Genomic DNA, 24,761 nt, shown 5'->3' on the forward strand with positions numbered 1-24,761 from the left:
CTCATTGTGTGTCAGTATCTCCTTTTATATCTGTTAACAGTTGCCTTATATATTGAGGTACTCCTGTGTTGGGTACATATATATTTACAGTTGTTACATCTTCTTGGGTTGGTCTCTTGAGTATTATGTAGTTCCTTCTTTGTCTCGTGTCTTTTTTTTTTTTTTTAATATATTTTGTCTGATGTAAGTACTGCTACTCCAGCTTTCTTTTGGTTTCCATTTGCATGGAATACCTTTTTCCATTCCCTCAGTTTCAGCCTGTATGTGTCTCTAGCTCTGAAGTGGGTCTCTTGTAGATAGTATATATATGGTCTTGTTTTTGTATCCATTCAGCCTGTCTGTCTCTTTTGGTTGGAGCATTTAATCCATTTACATTTAAGGTAATTATCGATACATAAGTTCTTATTGCCATTTTGTTAATCATTTTGCATGTTTTTGTGGGTCTTTTTTTCCCCTTTCTTCATTTTTTTTTCTTGTGATTTGATGACTATCTTTAGCATTATGTTTGGATTCTTCTTTTTTGTGTGTATATCTAGTATAGATTTTTGTTTGCAGTTACCATGAGGTTTTGGTATAGAAGTCTATATATATATATTTATCCATGATTTTTTTAAGTTGCTGATCCCTTAATTTCAAATGCACTTTAGAAACCCTGCATTCGTCCTCTCCTCCTCTCACAATTACTTGTTTTGATGTCATATTTTACATGTAATTGTTTTGTGTATCCTTTAACTGCTTGTTGTGCATATAGATGATTTTACTTTTAACTTCCCTCTTAGTTTGTGTGTGGATGATTTCCTACCTTTACTGTATGTTTGCCTTTAGTGGTAAGCTTTTCCATTCTATAATTTTCTTTTTTCTAGTTGTGGCCTTTTCTTTTCTACCCAGAGCAGTTCCTTTAGCATTTGTTGTAAAGTTGTTTTGGTGGTGCTGAATTCTTTTAGATTTTGCTTATCTATAAAGCTTTTGATTTCTCCATCAAATCTGAATGAGAGCCTTGCTGGGTAGAGTATTCTTGGCTTTAGGTTTTTCTCTTTCATCCCTTTAAATATATCATGCCACTCGCTTCTGGCCTGTAGAGTTTCTGCTGAAAAAACAGCTGATAACCTTATGGGAGTTCCGTTACATGCTATTTGTTGCTTTCCTCTTGCTGCTTTTAATATTTTATCTTTAATTTTTGTCAGTTTAATTACTATGTGCCTCCGCATGCTCCTCTGTGTGGAACTCTCTGTGCTTCCTGGACTTGGGTGACCTTCCTTTCCCAAGTCAGGGAATTCACTTCATTCATTTCAGTTACTGTGTTCTTCAGCAGTGTTTGGCTGCTCTTTATATCTTCTGTATCTTTGCTGAAAACGTCTGGCTTCTCAATCAGTGCTGCATCCAATCTCCTCCTGAGGTCTCTGATCATCTTCATGGTCATTCCCTGAACTCCTTCTTGAGTGGATTGCCTGTCTCCTCATCACTTAGTTCTTGTGGGGTTTTATTTTGTTCCTTTTTCTTAAACATAACATATTCCTTTGCCACCTCATTGTGTCTACATTTCTATTTGCAGTTTTATGTGTGTGGTAGGTTAGTTACATTTCTCAACCTTGGAGAAGTGGTCCTCTGTGTGAGACAGCCTATATGTTCCAGCAGTGCACTCCCTTCTTGCCACCCAAGAGGTCAGGGGCCAGCTGGTCCCAGAGTCTGGCCTGCATTTGTAGACTCCTTCCACGGGCTGTGGGATTGTTCTTTTCTTACTTTGGTGTCTGCCCCCTGGAGGGTGAGGCTGGTCTAGAGGCTTGTACAGGTTTCCTGGAGGAAGGGGCCAGTGCCTGCCCACTGGTGAGTGGAGCTAGGTCCTGGCCAGTCCCTGGCCACCTATAGAGGTGGCTGTGGGCTCAGGCGGACTTTTTGAAGCCTGTCTGCTGATGGGGCTGTGTTCCCACCCAGTTAGCTGTTTGGCCTGAAGCATCTCAGCACTTCAGCCTACAGGATGTTGGGCAGAGCCAGGTCTTGGTGCTAATGACCCAAGCAATGTCAGCCTCTAGGAAAGTTCATGTGGCTGAAGACTCCCTGAACATCTGCCACCAGCTTTTATGTCCCCTGGGTAAGCCACAGCCACCCCCAACCTCCCCAGGAGACCTCCCAAGACCAGCAGGCAGGTCTAACCCAGACTCCTTTGAAATCACTACTTCTGCCCTTGGTGGTCCCAGTGCACGTGGGATTGTGTGTGCGCTCTGTAAGAGTGAAGCCTGTTTCCCCCAGGCCTTTGGTGCTCCTGCAGTTAAGCCCCACTGGCCTTCAAAGCCAAATGCTCTGGGGGCTCCTTCTGATGCTGGACCTCCGGACTGGGGAGCTTGACATGGGGCTCTGATCTCTCGCTCCTGTGGGTAAACTTCTGCAATGTAATATTCTCATAATTATTCTCGTTGTGGTTTGCCCACCTCAGGGGTATGGGACCCAAATATATCACGAGTGCATCCCTCCTACCTTCCTGCTGTGGTTCCCTCTTTACGTCTCCAGTTGTAGATCTTTTTTTATCGATGGTTGTTCAGCAACCTGTTGTGGTTTTGTTGTTCGTGAGAGGTGCCAAGCTCTTGGTCCTACTGCTCTGCTGTCTTGACCAGAAATCCCATTAAAGGATTATCTTAAAGGTGCTACACTTGGGAAACTCCTGCAGCTGAAAGGAAACCCCTGGATAGTTCTAAAAATAGAAGTGGTAGATGTGCACTTAGATTGCTCTGAATGGAATTTGACTGCTTTGAATGGAATGTAAAGTAGATGTGAGGGTAGTAAGACTAGGAGTTTTAAATTCTTGAACCGCTTCAGTTATCTTCATTCTTTTATGTGGTATCAGATGGTATAAGATGATAAAGGCTTAAGTGAGGGAAGTGGTAGAAAGGACAGGAGAGAATGGATTTGTAAAATATTTGAAATAGAAAACTTAGACTGGCCACTTAACTGTTACAAAGTATAACAAATTTCACAATGACCAAATCATTTTGGTACCAATTTTGCTAATACTGGATGTACTAACAAATTATAGTTACTAATTGCAAGACCAAGAGCAGAGCTAAGGTTCAGACCAGTGAATTAACGAGTGAAAAAAATCCTGTATTTTTGAGTATTATTTGGTTTGTGGTTTCAAGTTGAACATTTCACCTGCAGCAGGTGGTATGAAACACTCCTTTTCCTCAAAAAGTTTCCAAATATTTCTGCAAAAGATAATTAAGACAGACAACTTAGAACAAGGACAGGGTTTAAAAGTCAGCTGAAATTTTCTTTTAATTAAAGACCCAAGGGACAAGAAGCTCCTTTGTGTTACAGTACATAACGTATGGCTCTCACACAGAGAAAACAGACAGGGAGTCAAGTGTTTACACCAGCACTGAGTTCTTACTGTAGCAGGCAGAAAGCGAAGCAGGATTTCCCTTACTGGCATCGAGACTGTAATACATGTTTACATGCAGTAAGTTCTTTGGTAGGCTTAATCATTCAGTGGAATTACAGAATTTGCAAAGGAAAGTAGTAGTAAGATATTTCGTGTCAAATCTGAGCATAGTACGTCTCACTATACAGACTTCAGGAAAAAAGTCAGTCCTATAAACTTTTAAATACTGCCTCAAAACTCACCAGCTGACTTCTCTGTGTTCAAAACACACCCCAAAAAAAGTACGTGAAGTAGGGCAGATAGTGAGTTCTTTAAATATGTTTCATGATGTTTCTAGTAATTGTGCAAATGGAAACTAATCTGAAGGACGTGGACTTCTTTGAAATCCTGGACGGCGACCACCTCCTCCTCCATCCCGCTCCCAAGCACATCTGAGGCGTCATTTTAGAACAGCTATGTAATACATCTTAAATTAAGTCCATAAATAATGACAGCAATAATTTTCAACTACTACTACACCATAATATCCTCAAGACTTTGCCCTACTACATATGAAGAATGTGGGTTTTTAATGGTGATCAAAGTAAATTACTACCAGAAAGAAAAACCCATGATGGGGGAAGGAGCATCAGAGGATTCTCATCGATCATCGCGCTGAGGCCCGGTATGGGTAATGGCACGGAACTTCAGGATTGGTTTGGGCTCCTCCCTCTGTGCCACGGTGAGTGCTCTTCCATCAGGTTTATTTCTGAAATCACCTGTGTTTTGATTTTACTGGACACCATTTTCCTCTTAAAAATCAGCAACTGGTTCCCCCTGTGGATCCAGGATTGAAGCATTTTAATATTCTTTGGGTGACTTAAAAGATTAGTGTCATAATCATGTAATTACATGTGGGGTTATTTCACTTAAGCCACCGGCACTGCTACAGTTCTAAACTCATCCTAGAGAGACTTATTTAAAATAAATAAAGTGACTGAATTTCTCTCACAGATGGGTTCTATATTCAGAAGACCTTCCACTCATAAAGCTGCCATTGTAATCAGGAGTTCGCGGCGATGACTGGCGGCCCCCATCTAGCAGACCTTTCACACGACAGTTTGTACAGGAGTGACGCACTGTGCAGGAGAACTGGCTCTCTCTGAGGATGAGGTTGATCGGTTGGAAATCTCTCTCTGTAGTTCCTCTACCTTTTTCTGAAGCTCTGCTCGTTTAGCAAGAAGTTCTTTATATCTGTTGTGAATGGGCTCCTACAAGAGCAAAACACCATAGTTATTCAACTAGGCAAACCTAAACAAACCTGAAGTCAAATCATTCTGGTAGAGTTCCTTCTCTAAATGTTGCAGTGTGTGTGTTTTCAGCTATGGGGACCTCGCCCATCTTCCCAGCACCTCAGTGAAGTGTCATTCCAGGGACTCGACTGACACCACTGCTCTCTCACTGGCTTTCCTAGTGCCCCAGTACGTCCACAAACTACCCTAAAACTGGTAAGTTACTTAAAATACTTAAGTATAATCTAACAAGGTAATCTAAGAGCCAATAAGATTTCCTGTCATTTTGTTACAGGCTTTTGAGTCTTAAACAGTTTTAAGCAATAAATATTCCATAACATTTTAAAAAACAGGATTTTGTTAGGCTTTTCACTTTCCTAAAGCTAATTTCTCCAACCTATTAAAACAGGACCTTTAGAGTTATCTAGTCCAGCAGTCTCATTTTACAGAGGAGGGAAAGACAGATGAGACAGAAGTGATTTGTCCAAGGCCATACTAGCATGAACCAAGTACACCATCATCCCTATATAGTGCTTTTTTTACTCAACTAACTGTTAACAGGAAAAAGTGAAAGTTTTAAATATGCACATACAATTTTGTAGTTGCAGGGGACAAACCTGATTCATGTAATTGCATGGATGAACACTTTCACTGTATTGTAGGGCACATACCTGTGGCTTCATCCGTGGGTTCCACCTTACATAATACCCCACCCAGAGCTCTAGGTGGCGCATGCTGGCTACTGGGTAAAGGACATGATTGGAATAGCTCCCATAGAGTGGATTAGTGAAGTCTTCCAGCTGGCTATTTATGTAAGACCACAGTGATACAGTCCTTTTAGGAAGATTCTATAAGAAGGAAAAAATAGGTTAAGATTCTCCATTACATAAGCTTTACATAATACTTTAGATGAAATTTGTAAAAAGGTAAACTGATCATTATAATCTTTTTAGAGGGAGAGAACTTAGAAGACATTTCAGCGATAGCCCCACATAGACTAAAATCGAGGGATAGTGAAAAACCGTGCAGTTCCTCAAAAAGTTAAACAGTTACCATACCAGCAGTTCCACTCTTAAGTATAAACCTAAGAGAAGTGAAAACACATGCACACAGAAACTGGTACACAAATGTTCAAAGTAGCACCATTCATAATAGCCAAAAAGTAGAAACCACTCAAAAGTCCATCAACTGATAAATGGATACAATGTGGTATATCCATACAATGAAATATTATGTAGTCATAAAAAGGAATGAAGTACTCATACATGCTACAAATTGAGCCTTGAAAACATGCTAAGTTAATGAAGCTAGACACAAAGGCCACACCTTGAACGAAACGTCCAGAAGAGGCAAACGAGACAGATGAGTGTTTGCCAGGGTCTGAGAGGAGAGGAGAATGGGGAGTAACTACTAATCGGTACAGGGTTTCTTGTCAATGTTCTTAAATTAATAGTGGTGATGGTTATACAACTCTAGATATGCTAAAACCACTAAATTATACACTTTAAAACAATTTTATGGAATGCAAACTATAGCTCAGTTTAAAAAATGTTTCTTTTTTTAAGGATATAGTAAATCCTATTTTTAAGTCTCTCAAAAGATAGAAGTATCTTTGGAAGTTACCTACATTCTTAATTATCTAACAAACATTCAGTAAATTCTTGAGTGCCTGCTGTGCATGGAAATATTTACTGCATGCTAGATACTGAAGATACAGTGGTGAATTAAATTATTTCTATCTTCAAGGAACTTAGAGTCTAGGAAGCACGTACTATGTGGCAGCTGTTGTAGTGTTTTGTATTTTATTTAATCGTCGCAATAGTAAGTCCTATTAAGAACTTAAGTATGTGCTGTTATCCCTACTTTATACAGAAGCTTTGCCCCAGGTCACACAAGTAAGTGAAAGATGCAAGATTCGAACCCAGGCAGCCTGGTTCCTGAGCAAGCACTCTGTCATTATGCTTCACAGAAAAGCATGAAGAAACTATTTTACAGCCACGTTTTAGAATGAAGACTGATGCAGAGGGAGACACTAATCAAGATCATTTAGAATCGTACAGAGGAAGACGAAGTAAAACCTGAAATGTACTCCTTACGTGGTTTCTTCTAAATAATACCAACCACTTAAGAGTGAGATCTCTAGGGAAGGGGATTAACAAATTTTAACTTTCTACATAATAATCTTTTCAGTATTTGAATGTTTTACAGTATCATTTTACACTTTAAAAAACTAAAATGGCTCATACGTATGCAAAATATATTTGGGGATTTGAGCCGTCCATTCATTCAGATGTATATTCTTTTTGCTGATTATATTGTTCTCCAGCTGTCCTGATGGGTTTCCATCCTGCAGAGAGTAACAGGCACCGTGGTGCTCCCAGGACCCCACGGACTTCAGCTCCCCAGCAGGCACTGCTCCCTACCCAGAAACTCAGCTGACTGACAGCTGGCTGGCATGTTCCATCTTGTGACGGAGGTACTTTAAAACAGATCAGGTTCAGATGTACAGAAAGAAATAGCATATTAAGGGATGTAAAATAAAATATGGCCAAAGAAACCATCCAGAAGAACACGTCTTCAGTTGAAATCCATCTCAGAATGCACTCTAGTGAAGAGAGCCCATATCTGGGGGAGAGGGGAGGGTCAGGCCTTGCATTTTACCTCTTTTCCTCTCTGCTGCTCACTGTTACAGAGGAACGTTCCAAATAAACAGCTATATAGATGGTCCAAAATGGTAATGAGAAAGTATTCATTGAATTCAAATGCTGTAGGAAACTGCAAAGCAAACACCACACACAAAATTATTACATTTTTCCAAGCACATTCATCCCTGTATATTGGTAGATCCTTTTTAATACTTCTTAAAATGAAGCTACCGGTATTCAAAACTATATACTTCTAAGCCATTAGGGTATTATCTGCTTGGTCTTCTGTTCAAAACCCACTTGATCACTCTTCTGGGACAATTTCTCCTAAAATCTCGTCTTCTTGTGCACCAAGAGTTTGAATGGTCTGACCCTGACGCTTCGGTATCGCTTCGGTATCCCTTTCTACCTGTTAACCCTCATCTTAAAGCTGATGACACTTTGCCTTGTCTTTCTCTGCCAAAAATGACCATAAACAACATAGTAAGATTTTAACTTAAATTTTCAACAATGTAGTTTTGTTTTTAGGAATTACACAAAAAATATCAATGTCTCTGGAAAACGTCAGCAGTATGCAAAAATTAATATCCAAGGCAGATGTGCAGGTTGTTTAAAGTCAACTTACATTTTAAGGAGCATCCACTCAAACCAGAACATCTTGTAATCTAGGACTCTGGCAGCCGCTAACAAAAAGAAAGTTTCCTTTCTCTTTAACCTAGGACAAGGGCTTGATTGAATGTCTTAATATTACCCAAACAACATAATTTTGGGTGAATATATCAATAAAATTACAGATCCCAGGACGGTAAAGGATTTAGTATAATCCATCCTATCCATCTAATATTTCAAAAATTATTCGAAAGCTTCTATGTAGGGTTATGCCAATTACAGGCCTGTGAAGAGGGAGTCCATGAATATTTGGATTGCTGATTTGGGAAATAAATACTGGTGCCAAGTTTTTCTTAGAAGGATCACAGCATGAACTGCATGCAAAAGGAACAGGAACGAAAACAGCTTTGCCTTGGAATTTGCTAAATTTATAAGTGGGTGATGTGGCAAATTTATCTTCTCAATTTATTCTTAAGTAATTTTTGTGGCTGTGAAGTGAATGAAGCAGGTGATGAAGCACATGCCAACAAAGCCAATTAATTTTAAGAAACTTTGTCAAATTCCATTCATTCATTTACAGAATAAATCCTATCTCCTGGACTGTTACACACTCTTAACAGCCTTGTTCATTAGCCAGCTGTGCTGCGCCCTGACCCATTGCACAGCAGTCCAGAGGAGCATGGCCTATGGTTAGGCTTCATCTTCCTGGGAAAACTGTTAGCTCAGTTATGAGAAGACAGCTTAATCAGTGGGCATTTCCTCACAACAAAACTAAAAATAGCAATACAGCATTAACTGCTGCTATTGCTTTTAAAATCCTGAGCAGGGGAGGAATACTTTGTTCTCCTTACATGTTTAAAATCTGAAGAGCCCTTCATCTGCTTCCTGATCCCAGGAGCAAGGGGATGACAGTGAGGGTAGGAGGACACACAGAATCTGGCTAATTACAGCATAATTAGCCCCATTTTGACAAATGTGCTGCTTAAGTCTCTGCACAAACATTCAGTTGTTTCTAAAACTGATGACTGCCAACAAACATAACTAACACGTTCAATGTTCGGGAAGAAAGTATCAAAGAAAAATATAAATAAAGCAAAGACGTAACTACGGGGTATTTTAAGTTCTAACAATGAAACACAAGAATAAACTGACATTCTATTACTTAGTAAAACTTAAGCTCAAAATTAGAGTCAAATTGCTTTTAGATATACAACCTGTAAGAAGTTAACACAATTACTAAGGAAGAAATGTGTGTCATGTACCATGTGCAAACAACTGGTAAATGTGATTGATTTTGTTTTTCCAACAAATATACCAGAACTAATAATTCACACACATTGCTCCTTTCAGGGCGTTCTCCCTGGAAATACACTGAATGAACCACTAATGATGCCACGGTTTCAGACAGCTTTTGCAGTCCTTTGATATGGCATATTTGAGTTTTGCAAACAGTGAATGTTTAAAAATTGAATATGGTAATTGTCAAAAGTAGGTCCCATTGTTTTTGGTCAAATACCAAAAAAAAAAAATTTTTTTTTTGGTGCGGATTTGCATAGCAATTCCAAAGGAAAAATTCAAACCTACTCCAAGAAGTAGTAAATATTATTAAACTAATAAGCATGTAGTGTCTCCCCTCCCCCACAACACACCAAGGGCCTAATTTACAGAACAAAACTGACCTGTAAACACATTGCAGTATAGGTATTAACATACTAGCCTCATCACATTGTAGTCACTTCAGCTGTAACACTTCATTTAAGCCAGTATGTTTCCAAATAATCCACCCAAACTGAAATGCTTTACGGGGGAAAAATAAACTACTCAGTATATAATGAATGTACCTGACTTGAGGATCACCATAAATAGTATTTCATTAAAGCTAAAACATGATCACCAATGAGCTGTATCTAACTTTTGGGTTTTGAGGTAATTTTTCTTGAGTTAAATATTTTTAAGACACCAACTCCATGCTCACTAGTGAAGTGATGCCATAATAAACCAGCTATTTTTCAGTCTCTGGTATCTTTCTAAAAGACTAAAATCCATTTACATTAATATTTCTAGAAATATTAAGTCTAAAAAACATCATCTTGAACAAAAAGCACTGAATCTGTTACATACATACCTTGCCATAATTTCTACCTAAACACATTTTTCCATCAAAATTGCTTAAAATAGGGTTTCCTTTTGCTTGAGTTACCTAGCCCATTTCTTCATTTCTTTAGCAACGTATAGATGAGTTTCTACGTATAGGTGAATTTATGGTTTCTGGCAATATATTGCCATTATTTAACACTACTTGTCCAAAACAAAGAAGGAAACTTCTTAAGGATTATTATCAATGCCATTCATTGAAATATGGAATCAAATTGTTACGGGTTTAATACCACCTCCAAATAATATCCTTTAACTTAATTTATAATGTGATCATAGGTAACAACAGTACCTAGAAAACTTACAAGAATTTCCATTTTACATGAAATGTAGGAACAATCAGTGACCAAATCCAGCTCTGACTGGACAGCTTAAAAAGAGATATACGAACGGATATGCCAGATAAGTTACCTGTCTTGTCATTTGCCAGACACAGTCAATAAACTGAAGAAAAACAGGCGACCTGTCTGCATCTGCATGGTTCTTATCTCCATGGCCAAGTCTCTGAAACAAAGAGAGTGAAATACCTTAAGAGCTTTGTAGGATTTTTTCAATTGTTAATGGAAGTAATTTTATTTTCTAAGAAAAGTAACATTTGCTCAGTATTTTTAAAACTTCAGAAAATCTTTTTAAAAGCGCACTTCAAGGAAAACAAATCACCCATCATCCTACCAAGCAGAAATCTCTGTTCAACATTTTTCTGTGCAAACTACCAGATGATTTTCTGACATGAGATGCTTATGACAGGACTAACAATTCTGTTTAATAAATGAAACTCAGATCCTGAAAGGCTGATAATGGAAGACAGCAGATGTCAGGCCTCAGAGCCCAGAGTTTTGTCCTGGAGATTTAATTTGCCCTGAGCATTAACAGTTACACTAGCCTCGGGAAACACCCTGCTCCTTTAACACACTGGCCTGCGCATGCCATGGGAGACCTGCTGCATCTGAGCTCCAGTCTTTATCAGAAAGAATCACACAAGCACAACCCTTTGAAAACTTTTAAAAAATGCTTGACATCTGCCCTCAAGCATGCATTCACCCGTATTCTCAGCTTTTTCCTCCGCTGAGGATCTTTGCCCCAGATGACTGAGACAGACCCCTACTCTGTACCCTAAAGCAGTGATTCTCAAAGTATGGTCCGTGGACTTCCAGCAAGGGGGGAGGGGAGGCCTGTGAGCTCAAAACAAATTTCATAATATTACTAAGGCATTATTTGCCTTTTTCAATGGGTTGACATTTGCACTAATGGTGCAAAAGTGATGAAGGATGAAACTTGGGTACCTTAGGAGGAATCAGGAAGCAAGGTACTGAAAGAAATCTACACTAGTGGCTGCGTACTCCGGCCTGCCACGCACTTGCAGTTAAATGAAAGAGGGAAAGAGCCAGTCTCTCTCAAGCCAGCTTCCCTGATGAAGCAGTAAAAATTATTAACTTTATTAAACCTCTCCCTTTGAGTACAGTTTTCTTTAATATCCTATGTAACAAAATGGGAAATACGCATAACATGCTTCTGCTACCAGCTTTGGTTATTAAGACCTGAATATCTTGCAGAGATTTTTTTGAAAATGTACAGAAGTGAATGTGTCACTTCAAGGAAAACAATGGACAGTACTTGTTACCGATGATAAAATTCAAGCTTTTGAGCGAAAATTAGATTTGGGGGAAAATCTCATCTGCCACAATGAGTTTGATAATACTTAAAGACTTCTGATAAAAATCAGTAGTGATGTTAACATGTGATCTTATGACATTACATAATGAAATGCACTGACATTGGAAAAGCTGTTAACTCAGCCAGTATTTTCCAAATAACCAACACATGATGTCACAAAATCATGCATGGGGGAAAGATCTCTTCAAAGTACAAGACAGACCCATGGCCTTTAATGGAAAAAGCAACAAAAAACTCACTGAGTTAGTTTTGGATTCCACACTATAATTAACCTCTAAGAAACTACCATTTGTCAAGTTTTGACACAGTATCAAAGAAAAATATCCACAATTCCCTAAAAAAAATTAAAATGCTGTTTTTCAAGCTACATATCTGTGGTCAGGTTTTCCTCATTTCTTCATACCAATAGAACATATTGTAACAGACTGAATGCAGAAATAGGCATGAAATTCAGCTATCTTCTATTAAGCCAGACATTAAAGAAATTTGCCAAAAGTGTAGAACAATGCCAATCTTCTCATTAAACCTTTTTGTTTTGGAAAATAGTTGTTTAAAATGTTATTTATGTTAATATATAACAGTACCATGGTGTGAATGTTTGTGTCCCCCCAAAATTCACATGTTGAAATCCTGATGCCCAACGTGATGGTATTAGGGGCTCCCGAGGTGAGGAGGGTGGAGAAGATCCCCCTCAGGAATGGGATTAGTGCTCTTATCAAAAGAGACCCCACAGAGTTCCCCAGCCCTTTCTACCACTCAGGAACAGTGAAAAGTTGGCAGTCTACACCCAGAAGGGCCTTCCACCAGAACCCCAGCATGCTGGCACTTGGAACACGGACTTCCAGCCATCAAAACTGAGAAACAGCAGCCCAAAGGAACTAAGACAAATGGACTTACTCCTTTAAATAATATTTAAATTTTTAAAATTTAATTTCCAATATGGTAAATATTGATGGGCATAAAGTTCTTTGGAGTCATCAATACTTGTTAAAAATGGAAAGAGAAAAATCAAAAAGTTTGAGAAATCAAAATCTGAAATCAAAGTTTGAGAATCATTAGCCTACATCAACCATGTGGGCCTACTCTCTTGACCAGGTGTCCTTTCATTGTCAAATTCTGCTTTCAGGAGTAGGTAACCAGAGTTAGCAATTTAGGAATCCATAACGACTTCAAACAGTCTGAAACATTTATGATTTTGGTTACATTTATAGGAACATGTGCAGCTTTGGCTGACTTAAATTTCATTCTTTTTTTTTTTTTAATAACCCATTTTATTTAACAGTTCAAGAGCGAAAGAGAAGACTACCTTTAAATGTCCGTTTCTTTCAAGTTATTTATAAACACTGCTTCTATACTCTGGTAACTGCTGGATACTAATGGTTAACATTAGAGACAGCATCTATGCAAAACGTATTTCAGGACGTCTCCCAGCTAATCTAGGGAAATGCTGCCAGGAATCACACTCAGTGGCGGCAAGGCCTCTGACAGTCTTAACTCTCCCCTCGGTGATCATCAACTCCACTCCAGCCATGCTCAGTCCCATCTAGACATTTTTCTCGCTCTGTTACTCCTTCCTGGGAAAATATTCCTGCCCCTCACCTTCTAAATTCTATGAGTACAACTAACATGTAACATGGATGGGCAATACATAAGAACCAAGGTCCCCAGCTTTCTGATTTCAAATTGAGTGTGTAGCAGGAACACAGCTAAAAATCACATGAATGTTCATTTGATCAAAGGCTACATGAATCCAAACTATGATGTAAGTAATAAAAAAAGCAAATGAAAGCACAGAATCCTCTAAAAGGGACGACATAACCGCACTCCTCTATTTCAGGAACTGTGATAGTTCGGGTACCACGCTGGCAGAAAGCCATGACCAAGGTCCAGCGGACGACGGGGCTGGTGAGGGGGTTAGGATGAGAAAAGACGGAAGGAGAAGGATCTTTAGCCAGAAGAGCTGAAGATTATGAACGACACGTGAAGACGGCTACTTTCAAGTATCTGAAGGGCTATCTCATTTGGTTAGTAATCATACTTGTTCTCCTTGTCTCCAAAGGGGGATGTAAGAAAATGAGAAGGAGATTTTAGTCACTGTGAGGAAGAAGGTTCGAGGAGGTACTTTGAGACTGGACAGCCTCAGGAAGGGACCTGCTGCTTATTTCTGAAGGGGTTAAAGAAGAAACTAACGACTTCATGGGGACACCATAGAAGACATTCAGCAATTAATGCCTGGACTGTGAGGCCCTTCCAACCTTTAGATTTGATACCAATGACAACAACAAAATAAATTCTGAGACAGACAGAAGGCACAGAAAATTGTCATTTCCGTAAAACTAACTACAACACTTTCCAAACCCATGGTCATAAGAGTGTTAGTTCCTTAAAAAGGAAAACAGAAAAGCCATTTTATTCCCCAGTCTAAGTTGAATTACTCATTTTTCTCTGTCATTTCTTTTAGTTCCAGCCTGTTTTTTTTTAAGACCCTGGTCCTGTGTGAGCAGTGCAGCTTTGCAGGGCTACTTTAAATTAAGAATAATTAAGCCATTTTCATCTTAAGTCTACAGGAAAAGCTAGACGTGCCCTGTGTGTAACTCCATAACCATTCGTGCTAATCTGAACTGTCATCTGAAGGTGAAAATCACAGGATGACAGTTCACGTTTCCTGGCACAGATCACACAGAGACTGGGGCAGACACCTGACAAATTGCTAACCCCTGGCTCCAGACTGCAGGGCCATGGTAGGATATCCTAGCATTTTCCAAAACAGCCCAAATGTTCTCTCGAGAAGTTTAACCCTTTAAAATAAATGATCAGTTTCAGATGAATAGTGAATAAAAGGCATCATTTTCACACGAGATGCATATGTGATACACCGAGTCCAGGTTCTTTACTCACAAGCTGAAACCGATGTCCAAAGCTGAGCCATTCTTTTTCCACAAGGACTTCAAAGCCCCGGATGGTTCGATAGTACCCATCCAGCATGAGCATGGCCAGGGAGGTGAGCTGAGCCGTGCGGTCCCAGCCATCGCTGCAGTGTACGACCACTGACGTCTTTCCTGACTCCACCTTGTCAGCAATCCGAAGAGCCCCTGCAAGAATAAGCTGCAAAACAGATTTTTTAAATGAAATTTTTAATAAAGTAACTTCCTTCTTCAAAATTTACTAACAGGGTTTTGTTAGAGATGACTGTCTCAATAACTTGTGGAGGAAAAAAATATCAGTCCCTTCCTAAAAAGAATTTTTGTAAATGGTAGAAGATACATAAATTCTACTTTTAAAACTATAAAAATCTCATAAATGCAGACTCCTATTAGTCTGCACAATGAAAGGTACCTTTGGATTCTAAACAAATCAAGACTATGAGTACGAGGACAAAGGATTAACTTCTAAAGAGATCTGTTTCAACTATTCCAACATCATCCGTTTAAATAAAAATAATACACCAACTGAAGGCATCTGTTATTTAAACAATACTCAATCAAATTAGAATAGATATGAAAGCAGTAAAACTGGATATTCTAAAATATTCTGTAACTTCTATAGCATTTATTTTGCTGTTTTTATATATGTCACACAGCATACAACAAGTACAACTGCTTTTTTGTATCAGATATATTACCATGTCAATTTAGCTGGTATCTAAAATAGTTTATTTTCTTTTAAGATGTAGATATTCTTTGCAAAGTTAATTTTGAGTTAAAACTAGACAGGATTAGATGTAAGCAAAAAGAAACACAGAACTGTAATATCCTTTAAAATGAACAATATATCCCCATTCTTCTCTGCAGTGGCCATGTCACACTTAAAGAACAGCATGATTCCACAAATGTGTATCAGAATGAAAGGAAAGATACACTAGGCTTGGAGAATCTAATGATGACCTTCTTTTTTATCATAACTGCAGGCATATTCTGGAAATGGGGTTCGCTGAAGCAATCTCAATCCTGACTGGGCATCAGAGTCATCTGTGGGCATTAAAAAAAAAAAGCCTGGTCCCCATTCTCCACTAATCTTAACTCACTGTTTTAAATAACTTCCACCTATAATTCAAATGTATATCCAAACTAACACATCACTGACCCAAAATATTAAAACAGTTGGGAAGTTAAGACCGACCCGGAAGACTTATACCAAGTGGTCACTGTCATTTATTCACTCATTTAAAAGATAAACATTTATGGCGTCCCCTACAGCTATAGGTGTTGGAGACAGAGCAGCTAACAGAACAAAGCACTGGCTTAATGAAGTTTACATTCCATTTAGGTGAGGCCAGCCAGATGCAAAGAAAAACGTAGAGCGTGTCAGAGGCAGTAAGTGCAGAAGCGCCACACAGGCCCGGCGGGCTGGCAGAACTGCTCTTTTGTGTGGAGGGGCTGGGAAAGGCACCTCTGAGAGGCGGTATCTGAGCAGAGGTCTGAAGACAGTGAGTGGGGAAGCCCTGCAGGTTTGAGGACTGGGGGAGAGGGGGCTCCAGGCACAGCTGTACCTCCTGTACCTCTAAGGAAATTTGTTTCTGCTATAGCCAGCTTCTTGGAGAGAATGTTATTTATACCTGTTAGAAATGACCTGGAGTTTACAGAATGCTGCAATTTATGCTAGTTCGAAACCAAATCTTCTGGTTTTCTGTTTATACATCGTACGATGTAATAGAGACCATGCTCTCTAACTGCAGAGTGCTTATACGCTTTGTTACATTCAAGCTTCTATGTTTCTAGAAGAGAAATAATAATCAAAGTGGTCTGTAATTCTCATTAGGTCAATTTGGCCTTCAATTCTGTCTTAATTTTAGAGGTTTTAATGTGGGTACTAGCTGCCCCTTAATAACAAAAAATCTCACTTCCAATTACTTCACTATATATATATATATATATATATATATATGGTCATATATACTACAGAAGTGTGTTACCTTGGTAAGCTATGTTACTGAAATTTAGATCACATCTGAAAATACTTACAGCTATATTAACTGAAATAACATTTGGTGCTTCAAACATTGTATTAACACGTGAGGCAAACGAGTGTTCATATGGTAATCGGCACTGAAATGGTATCCTTCATTTAACTTCACCTCAATTGCCTGACCAAAATGGTTTTCGCAAGCCACACAACAATTACTTACTGGGTGTTTTATTCACATCATTCAGTGCTGCCCTAGCTCTTGAGGAGATAAAAAAATATGATTTATCCTTTCCTAGTCTGCATGAATTAGAAATATATGTTGCTTTTCACACAAAAGTAATTAAAGCAAGTGCAAGGGAGCACCTGATTAAATGGAAAGAAAAAGTAAAGTGAAAAGTTTAGAGAAAATGAAAATGGATGCAACCTGGGAGGACTTCATGGAAGAAGTGAAATATGAGCTGGGATCTGAAGGATGGGAAAGAGGGAAAGAAGTACAGGAGAACCAAACACAGAACATAGGAAACTAATTCATTCAAGCACTAAAACTGAAAAGTGGTTCTGAAGTAAGCCAGAAAGAGAAAGAAAAATACCATATGAGATCGCTCATATGTGGAATCTAAAAAACAGAAACAAAAACAAACAAAAACAAAGCATAAATACAGGACAGAAATAGACTCACAGAGAATACAGACTTGTGGTTGCCAGGGGGGTGGAGGGTGGGAAGGGATAGACTGGGATTTCAAAATTGTAGAATAGATACACAAGATTACACTGTATAGCACAGGGAAATATACACAAAACGTTATGGTAACTAACAGAGAAAAAAATGTGCCAATGAGTGTGTATATGTCCATGAATGACTGAAAAATTGTGCTGAACACTGGAATTTGACACAACATTGTAAAATGATTATAAATCAATAAAAAATGTTAAAAAAAAAAAGAAAAGTGGTTCTAATTACCAAAGCAGTTACCAATTTTGCACTATTTAAAAGGGCACTTTCTTCTCAATTTCAAATGTCAAGAGCCAACATAGACAGAAGGGCAGAGAAAGCCTTTGTTTGATAATCTGTAAGTTTAAAGAAACAGTAACATCTGCTCACCTTAATATGTTCTAGCCAGTGAGTAGATTCCAAGTTGGACAGCCAGTGGGCCTCCTCGATGTTGGGGTACACGATCTCCTTAAGCTTTCGTAGTGACTCTCTCATAACATGAATATTGTGGATATCTAGAAAAACTAGTTCTGCATTTTGATAGGCATCTTCACTTTCATAACCTCCCCCTTTTGCCTGGGGGGGAAAAAAAAGCAAACATCACAGGAAATCATAAAAGAATGCACATGCTTTGTGTGCTGGCATCCCTGAAAGGAGGCCATAAAACACCCAACAGACGATACACGTCACTGATGAACAGGGAACCTCCACGGGAAAAAGTGTCTGCTCAGGGCCACTGAACACAACCTCGCTCTACCACATGTTCCTTATAGAACAAGACTACACACTCTCACCCTCACTTCCGAGTGTTGCTGTTTTTAAAATTAAATGTGGTAACATATATGAAAGTACTTGAACAGTTTAAAGCACTAAAATTCCTCTGTCCATATTTTAAGTCCTACCTAGTTTCTTACGGAGGACGGAAACCACCAGACCAGCAGCTCCACGCGCAGAGACGTCTGCCCCGCTCAGCCCTGCCCACGCTTCCTCACCTCCCTCCCTCCTCCTGCACTGTCTTCTGAGTCTCTGCAAAGTGCTTTGCAGTCATAACGACTGGCTCCTATTTTAACCACACAATTAGTATTAAATAAAAAGAACAAGTGTTACAGCACAGAATACTGCACTCTCAGAGATACAAACCCACACCACGGAGCAGAATAAGAAATACTTGGTGTTCAAAATAAGCTATGGCTGGAAAGGAGGACTGAACTTTCCTGGATTGACGTTTTCTCTGTTTTATGAATAAAATATTCTCCTATCTTATGTATAAAATATGGCTCCTATCTTACTTATAAAATCACTCATCTCAGAGCACCAATGGAAAAAAAAAATTAAGAAAATACTGGAATAGCCACTGTAGTTAAATAAAATTAAGAGATCATATGACTCGCACCTTTGAAAACAAAACAAAACTCACCTCTTAACCAACAACCAATTACAGAAAGAACAGAAGTTCAAGCTTCCTTTCTGACACTTGACAGTCTGGGAAACAGTTTGGATCCAAGACTGGCATGGGGGCAAAATTTACAGTGTTCCATTAAGTACCTGTTAAGAAGCACTACTTCTGGAAAGCGGGAAAAAGCAGGTCGGGGTAGAGGGGCTTTCAATTCAAATTTGCCTCAACAAATCCTAGAAACACACCAGTGGTGGCAACTGCACACAACCTGCCACAAAAACACTGAATGAAAATGCTCTGGGATCAGAAAGCTGTACAACTTCGTGAATATACTAAAAACACTGAAATACAGATCTTAAAAGAGTGCGCTTCAGGGCAAGTGAACTATATTTCAATACAACTGGTATTTTTAAAAAAACAGAGCAACTAGACAGTAAAACCAAAAACACACAAAAATCTTTTAGGACAGAACTAGGGGACAGAGCATCCCATCAAACCCCAAGATGGTTACCAAGAGCCACAAGACTGGGATGCTGTCAGTGAGTGCGGGGAAGCAGCAGGAGGAAGTATGGATACAAGACGGACTGGAGTACAAGAGAGCCGTGAGAGAGCCTTATGGGGGGGTTTCTAGTGTTTCTTCTACTTCCTTGTTTTAGCACCACAGGAAAAGCACAACAGATCAATCTGAGTGCAGCCAAGGCCAGGAAGGGTTCTGTTCATTCCAAAGGGGGCAAATTTTAATTTTGAAAAAATATTATCTGTAATGGATTAAAACTACTGACTATGTATAAATACATGAATTCATAATGACACTTAAAAAAATTAGTCACCTTCATGGAATAACAAGGAGTAGGTTCATTATTTGGAAATCTGGTAAATAAAGAGAAAGAATCAAGCATTTCCTGCTTTTTTATATTAATTGAATTGTCGATTAAGCAAAATTTAAATAAGAGAAAGAGTTCACAGCTGAAAAGGAAATCATGAAATTAGAATATCACCATTTTGCAACCCCAGCAAATTAGTGTATATCGGCACTAAGCATGAACAGCTGCTAACATCCCCGAAAGAATCAGCCACGTCATGTGCCTCCTGATATATCCCCTGTAGCCTTGCCAAGGGAACTGAACCTGAATAAAGCTCAGAATTCATGTGAAGGAAATTCAGAGAACAGAAGAAAGTTGAACCATACCACCCCACAATCAGCAAAATCTAGACTATGAGAAACTACAGATAAAATACATTTTTTAAAAAAAGAAAGAGATGAGTAAGGGGAAGTCTACAGATGAAGAGAGACTTAAAAGATATATCAAATAATATTTAAACTATAGAGTCTTGGGATGTACACTTCAGTAATACAGTACAGAGGATGAAAGAAGATGATTTCTATAAAAAATAGGGGATACTTTTAGCAGGGGTAGAAGGTGAGACTGACTGGGGTAGGACACACATAGAAGATGCAGTGGCTGGAAAACTTTTGATTCTTGATACGACTTGTGGTTGCAAGAGCAGTTGTCATACTCATATTGACGAAGTTAAAAAAACGTTCTTACAGTGAAGGGAAAAACATATTTGCAATAAAGATGTATACTTTTGCAAATTCAAAAAGGGCAGTAGAAGAGGGATTTGGGCAAAGGTGATCAAAAGGTACAAACGTCCAAGATAAATAAGCCGTGGGGATCTAACACACAACGTGGTGACTGCAGTTAATAACACTGTGTTGTACATGTGAAAGTTGCTAAGGGAGTAGACTTTAAATAAAAGTTCTCATCACAAGGAAAGAAAATTTGTAACGACGGATGTTAACTAATTGTGACCATTTCACTGTATATGTACCTCAGATCATTACGTTGTACACCTTAAATGTATGCACTGGTCTGTGTCAGTAACATCTCAATAAAACTGAAGGGGAAAAGACGTGAAGTTGCTAAACTGAATCAACCTTTCTGAAGATTAGCAATCTGTAACAAAACTTTCAAAAATATGTATATTTTAGATTTTAATATAGTAACTGTATATCTAGGAAACTATTTTAAGGAAATAATCAAAGATGCCAACAAAAGTTACTTATTTTAGCTATATTTAAAATTCTAAATACTTAAACACCCGATATTAGATGCTCTACTAAGTGGAAAAATGACGTAGCTTTATAAGTACCACTGAGGTATTTTTAAGAGTATGTCATACAAAGAAATAATTCTTCTCCTGTTAAAAGGAAAAACAACGAATCAAAATAATCAAGGCATAAATGCACAGAAAAAATAGTGGCGGAAAATATATCAAAGATTAACGATTATAGGTGATTTTTATTTCCGTTCTTTACTTTGTCTATGCCTTCCTAGTTTTTTTAAATTGTCTATTACATATTTTATAATCAGAAAAATGTCCCAATATATAAATAGATAAAACATATCAGTCTTAAAAAGAGAGATTTCCATAGTGAAATATGTGTGGGAATGATTTAAAAAAATAACGTGAGGAATATAACATTTTGTCCTCCCACCTTCGCTGCCTTATATTCCCCTCTCCCCCTTGTCTTGTTCTAGAAAACATCGTAAGTCTCATTCCTGCTAATAACGGTATGAAGTTTAGGGAGAGGAACAAGTAATTACTGGAAAAATATGTGCCCGTCCCTGGGGTACTGGCGTCACGTACACACTATTTCATTTCTCCTTTAAGGGGAAATATTTACAGTTTAAGAGAATGCCTGGAATTCACAATGTCCTCAAAACACTAAAGAGAATGGAAATAATTAGGTACATGCCCCATAATTATGATCATCCCAGCATTGTTTTAAGAGCAGAAAAGGCAGAAATAACCTAAATATCCAACAACAGCTGGTATTATTGGTTATTATACCATTAATGTTATATTTACTGGCATAGAAAGACAGTGTCAATTTTTAAAAATTATACCATTCTGTCTCAAATACGTGTGTGTAGATATATACACATAGGTCGAGAATTATAACCAAGGTTTAATGGTTCTTCCTCTCTTAGTTACAGGATTTGGGATGTTTTAGTATTTTTTCATTTTGGTTTATGTGCGTTATCTAATTCTTCCATAATATATTCTGGGGTGAAAAAAGAAGTAATTTTTTAAGGCTAAGTTGTGTCCATTTTCTCTCCTCCAATGGTACATTTTGTCAACTGGACCAGAATTTCTATTTCCACAATGCTAGTGTTTATTCTGTAACAGAAATCGGGACTACTGCTCCAAGTGCAGCTGAACAGCTTGTGCAGGTGGAGAGCTGTCAGAAGGGGGCAGCACTGGGCCCTGAGAACACCGCTGCGGGGCTCCCACACCAGAGCCACGCAGAATTCAGCCAGGCAGGGGCTCCGCTGGCTGTCCGGCATGCAGAAGGGAGAGGGGAATTATTAAGTGCTGACACCTGTTTCCTGTGTAAGTACGCAGGGTTATGCACTACTTTTTATCAGGTGACTTCGATCTTAAAACAGTTTTGTTAGTTATTATGATTCTCATTTTACAAATAAGTAAATTAAGGTCTGAAAAGATTAAATAACTGACCCAAAGTCATACTGTCAAGCAGGAGAGCCAGGATTAGAATCTACATCTTTATCACTGAAAAGCCTGAACTCTTTTTACTCCACTGTGGCGCCCACCAAACTCAGCCGATCTATGAAATGCCGATTCATGAAACTCTAATTTCTGAAAGACGATCTTACCTTATTGGCAACAGCATTAACACTTGGCCGGGCGTCGAATATAAGGATTTTATGAGATTGGGCATTGGAGTCCATAATAGCTTGAAGGTATTTTTCATCTTCTTTGCTTCTCTTCCCACTCACCCCTACCATGGGCTGGCTACACCGCGTGATTGTGGCTTGACTTTCAGGATGAATCCATGATAAAACCTTAATGGGGGTAGAAATGGCAACACACCCTTTACATACCTCTCTGTTTATAATTTTTCTCAAAAACATTACTCTGTGTTTTCTCAACACTGCTTTCTTACTGGATCCAAAGCCTAGCCATGAAAAGATGTATGAAGCTGCTATGAAAAATCATCACCTTTCTTTCAAGACAACTCTGGCATGTGGAAAACTTGATCTAATTTTTTAACCAGATATTTATGAAAGTCACTATTTGGGAATATTGTCTCTAGAAAACATGTTAAAAGGGGGCTAAGTCAACTCCACTTTTAAAGCTGTAGCACTGTATTAGCAAAACTGCACAACTGTAAAGTCTTCAGAATCCACACATTTTTGTACCTAAAATTACCTGAGCTGATCTTTCTAGAACACAGTAATTCACCTAAATTTGTGAAGTTTTCTTCTTTCTAGAATTTAAAAAGAACACTTATCACATGACTAAAGAAATATAGTAAGATAAAGAAATAGTGAATAATACAGAGCCAACTTTGGTTTTGAGTTAACCATGCAACTCTGTGCAGCTAATGTCCATTTCAAACACTTCAGAAACCTCTTTAATCTAAGTCTTTCCCCTAGTTTTAAATTTTACTAAGTAACTCCTTCTCTAATATCCCTGAAAAGACCTGCCTCTGTAGCTATTTTTATCCTATTTCCATGCTCCCATCCGCTACTCTCAGCATTATGTGTAGTACAAAAGCACGTGCAAAGGTCCATCTCAGCGGCACTTACTGGGATACGGCCCCTCGATCTGAAGGATGCCACTCTCTTTAATTCTTCATCAGGAATATTGGCCGGCACAACCAAGAGGGCAGGGTACGTATCACAAAGCTCATATCGTTCATTTATCTTTGTTATCCTCCAGCTTTCATTTGGAATTCCCTATATGTGAAATAAAATATAGACAAATGACTACCTTACACGAATATTAAAAAAACATCAGAATAGAACCCTACTACTCATCTTCTCTCACCTCCACTACCCATCTCCTAAGTTGCTGAAATAGTTACTGCCTGCCTGTGGTGACGAGGATTTTAAGATGAGACATTCTAACACGGGGATCTGTATTCATTTAGACACCCGATTTTATGTCAATAGATTTATTATGTCATTAAATACTGATTGAGTGCTGGGTCTGTCCTAAGCACTAAATGAAAAAGAAGGAAACAGTAAGACTGAAAATGTGCTTGTCTTTAAAAAGAACACAGGCTCATACAGTCTGACTGGATGAGTGATTCTGCTGCCATCCAGCTATACAAAGAAATGTCAGAGGACGGGCACCAAGTGTCCACGGAACGCTCTGCACATGTTTATCACTTACATACATAAAGTGACCTCTATAGTATTGATAAAATGTTGCCAATCTAAAACATACTAGAAAAACAAGGAAGTAATAGAAGGCAAAGCCAAAAAAAAAAAAAAAAGGCAAGAGGAAAACAATTTTTAAAAAACGTATCAATTGATAAACTCATTTGGTCCTTCAAGATTTGCTATATTTACAACTAGTATACAACTTCACATAAAGGATTACCTAATAACGCACTTAAAAATTTCCATCCTCCATACTATAGAAAATAAAGCCATTGTATTAAATGTTTTTAAATTTTATCACCCTTGACAACTCATGTCATCAAACAGAAAAAGAAAGAATTGAAAGAAACCGTATTTTAGAAAAACATACATTTATTGAACACCTACTATGTGTGGGCACTATGCCAGCACCCTCTTTCTCTCTCTCTCTCATACACACACACACACACACACACACACTTTACTGTATTCAGGTTTCATTAACGTCATTTTCTAGATGAAGAAATTGTGGCACAGACTGTAACTTAACCAAAGGAAGTAATAAAGAATTACAAGTACATTCTGAATCTATCCTTTTTACAATAAAAGTACATTGTTCCTCAAGAAAAATTTACCATCCTGGGTCACAAAACTGTTACAAAAATCTCAATTCAAAGAGCAGAAGGACTCTCCTTTAAGGGGACAGTTCTCAAGCTGTTGCCAAACACCCAGAAGAATATTAAAATTAAGAAAGAAGGGAAAATTCCCTCCCAATAATCACGCGGTAAATGCTATCAGTAGGGTTTCCATCTATCCCTCGCCATGGTCTGTATTCATTAGTGCTT

At 38.4% G+C, this 24,761-nt stretch overlaps 1 protein-coding gene and 1 long non-coding RNA gene across 7 annotated transcripts in view; one reads left to right on the forward strand and one right to left on the reverse strand.

The window, feature by feature from the left end:
* Positions 1 to 3,241: 3,241 nt before the first annotated feature.
* Positions 3,242 to 24,761, reverse strand: part of MTMR2 (myotubularin related protein 2) — an 86,899-nt gene continuing 65,379 nt past the window's right edge. For 5 of the 6 annotated variants that reach the window (XM_010977808.3, XM_031460613.2, XM_031460610.2 and 2 more), the window contains 8 exons: positions 23,359 to 23,508; positions 22,423 to 22,611; positions 17,734 to 17,919; positions 14,625 to 14,831; positions 10,464 to 10,556; positions 7,306 to 7,419; positions 5,316 to 5,492; positions 3,242 to 4,623 (listed from right to left, as the gene is read on the reverse strand). In XM_010977808.3, the coding sequence (XP_010976110.1) occupies positions 4,462 to 4,623; positions 5,316 to 5,492; positions 7,306 to 7,419; positions 10,464 to 10,556; positions 14,625 to 14,831; positions 17,734 to 17,919; positions 22,423 to 22,611; positions 23,359 to 23,508 (1,278 nt within the window). In that variant the 3' untranslated portion in view covers positions 3,242 to 4,461. The remainder of the gene's footprint in view (positions 4,624 to 5,315; positions 5,493 to 7,305; positions 7,420 to 10,463; positions 10,557 to 14,624; positions 14,832 to 17,733; positions 17,920 to 22,422; positions 22,612 to 23,358; positions 23,509 to 24,761) is intronic. The other variant, XM_064492835.1, reaches the window with a different exon arrangement.
* On the forward strand, positions 5,447 to 15,729 carry LOC135322694 (uncharacterized). Its single transcript, XR_010383482.1, has 2 exons — positions 5,447 to 7,120; positions 13,564 to 15,729. It is a non-coding gene; the product is annotated as an uncharacterized LOC135322694 (long non-coding RNA).

This window comes from Camelus dromedarius, chromosome 12 (assembly GCF_036321535.1).
Source record: "Camelus dromedarius isolate mCamDro1 chromosome 12, mCamDro1.pat, whole genome shotgun sequence".
NCBI classification, from domain to species: domain Eukaryota; kingdom Metazoa; phylum Chordata; class Mammalia; order Artiodactyla; family Camelidae; genus Camelus; species Camelus dromedarius.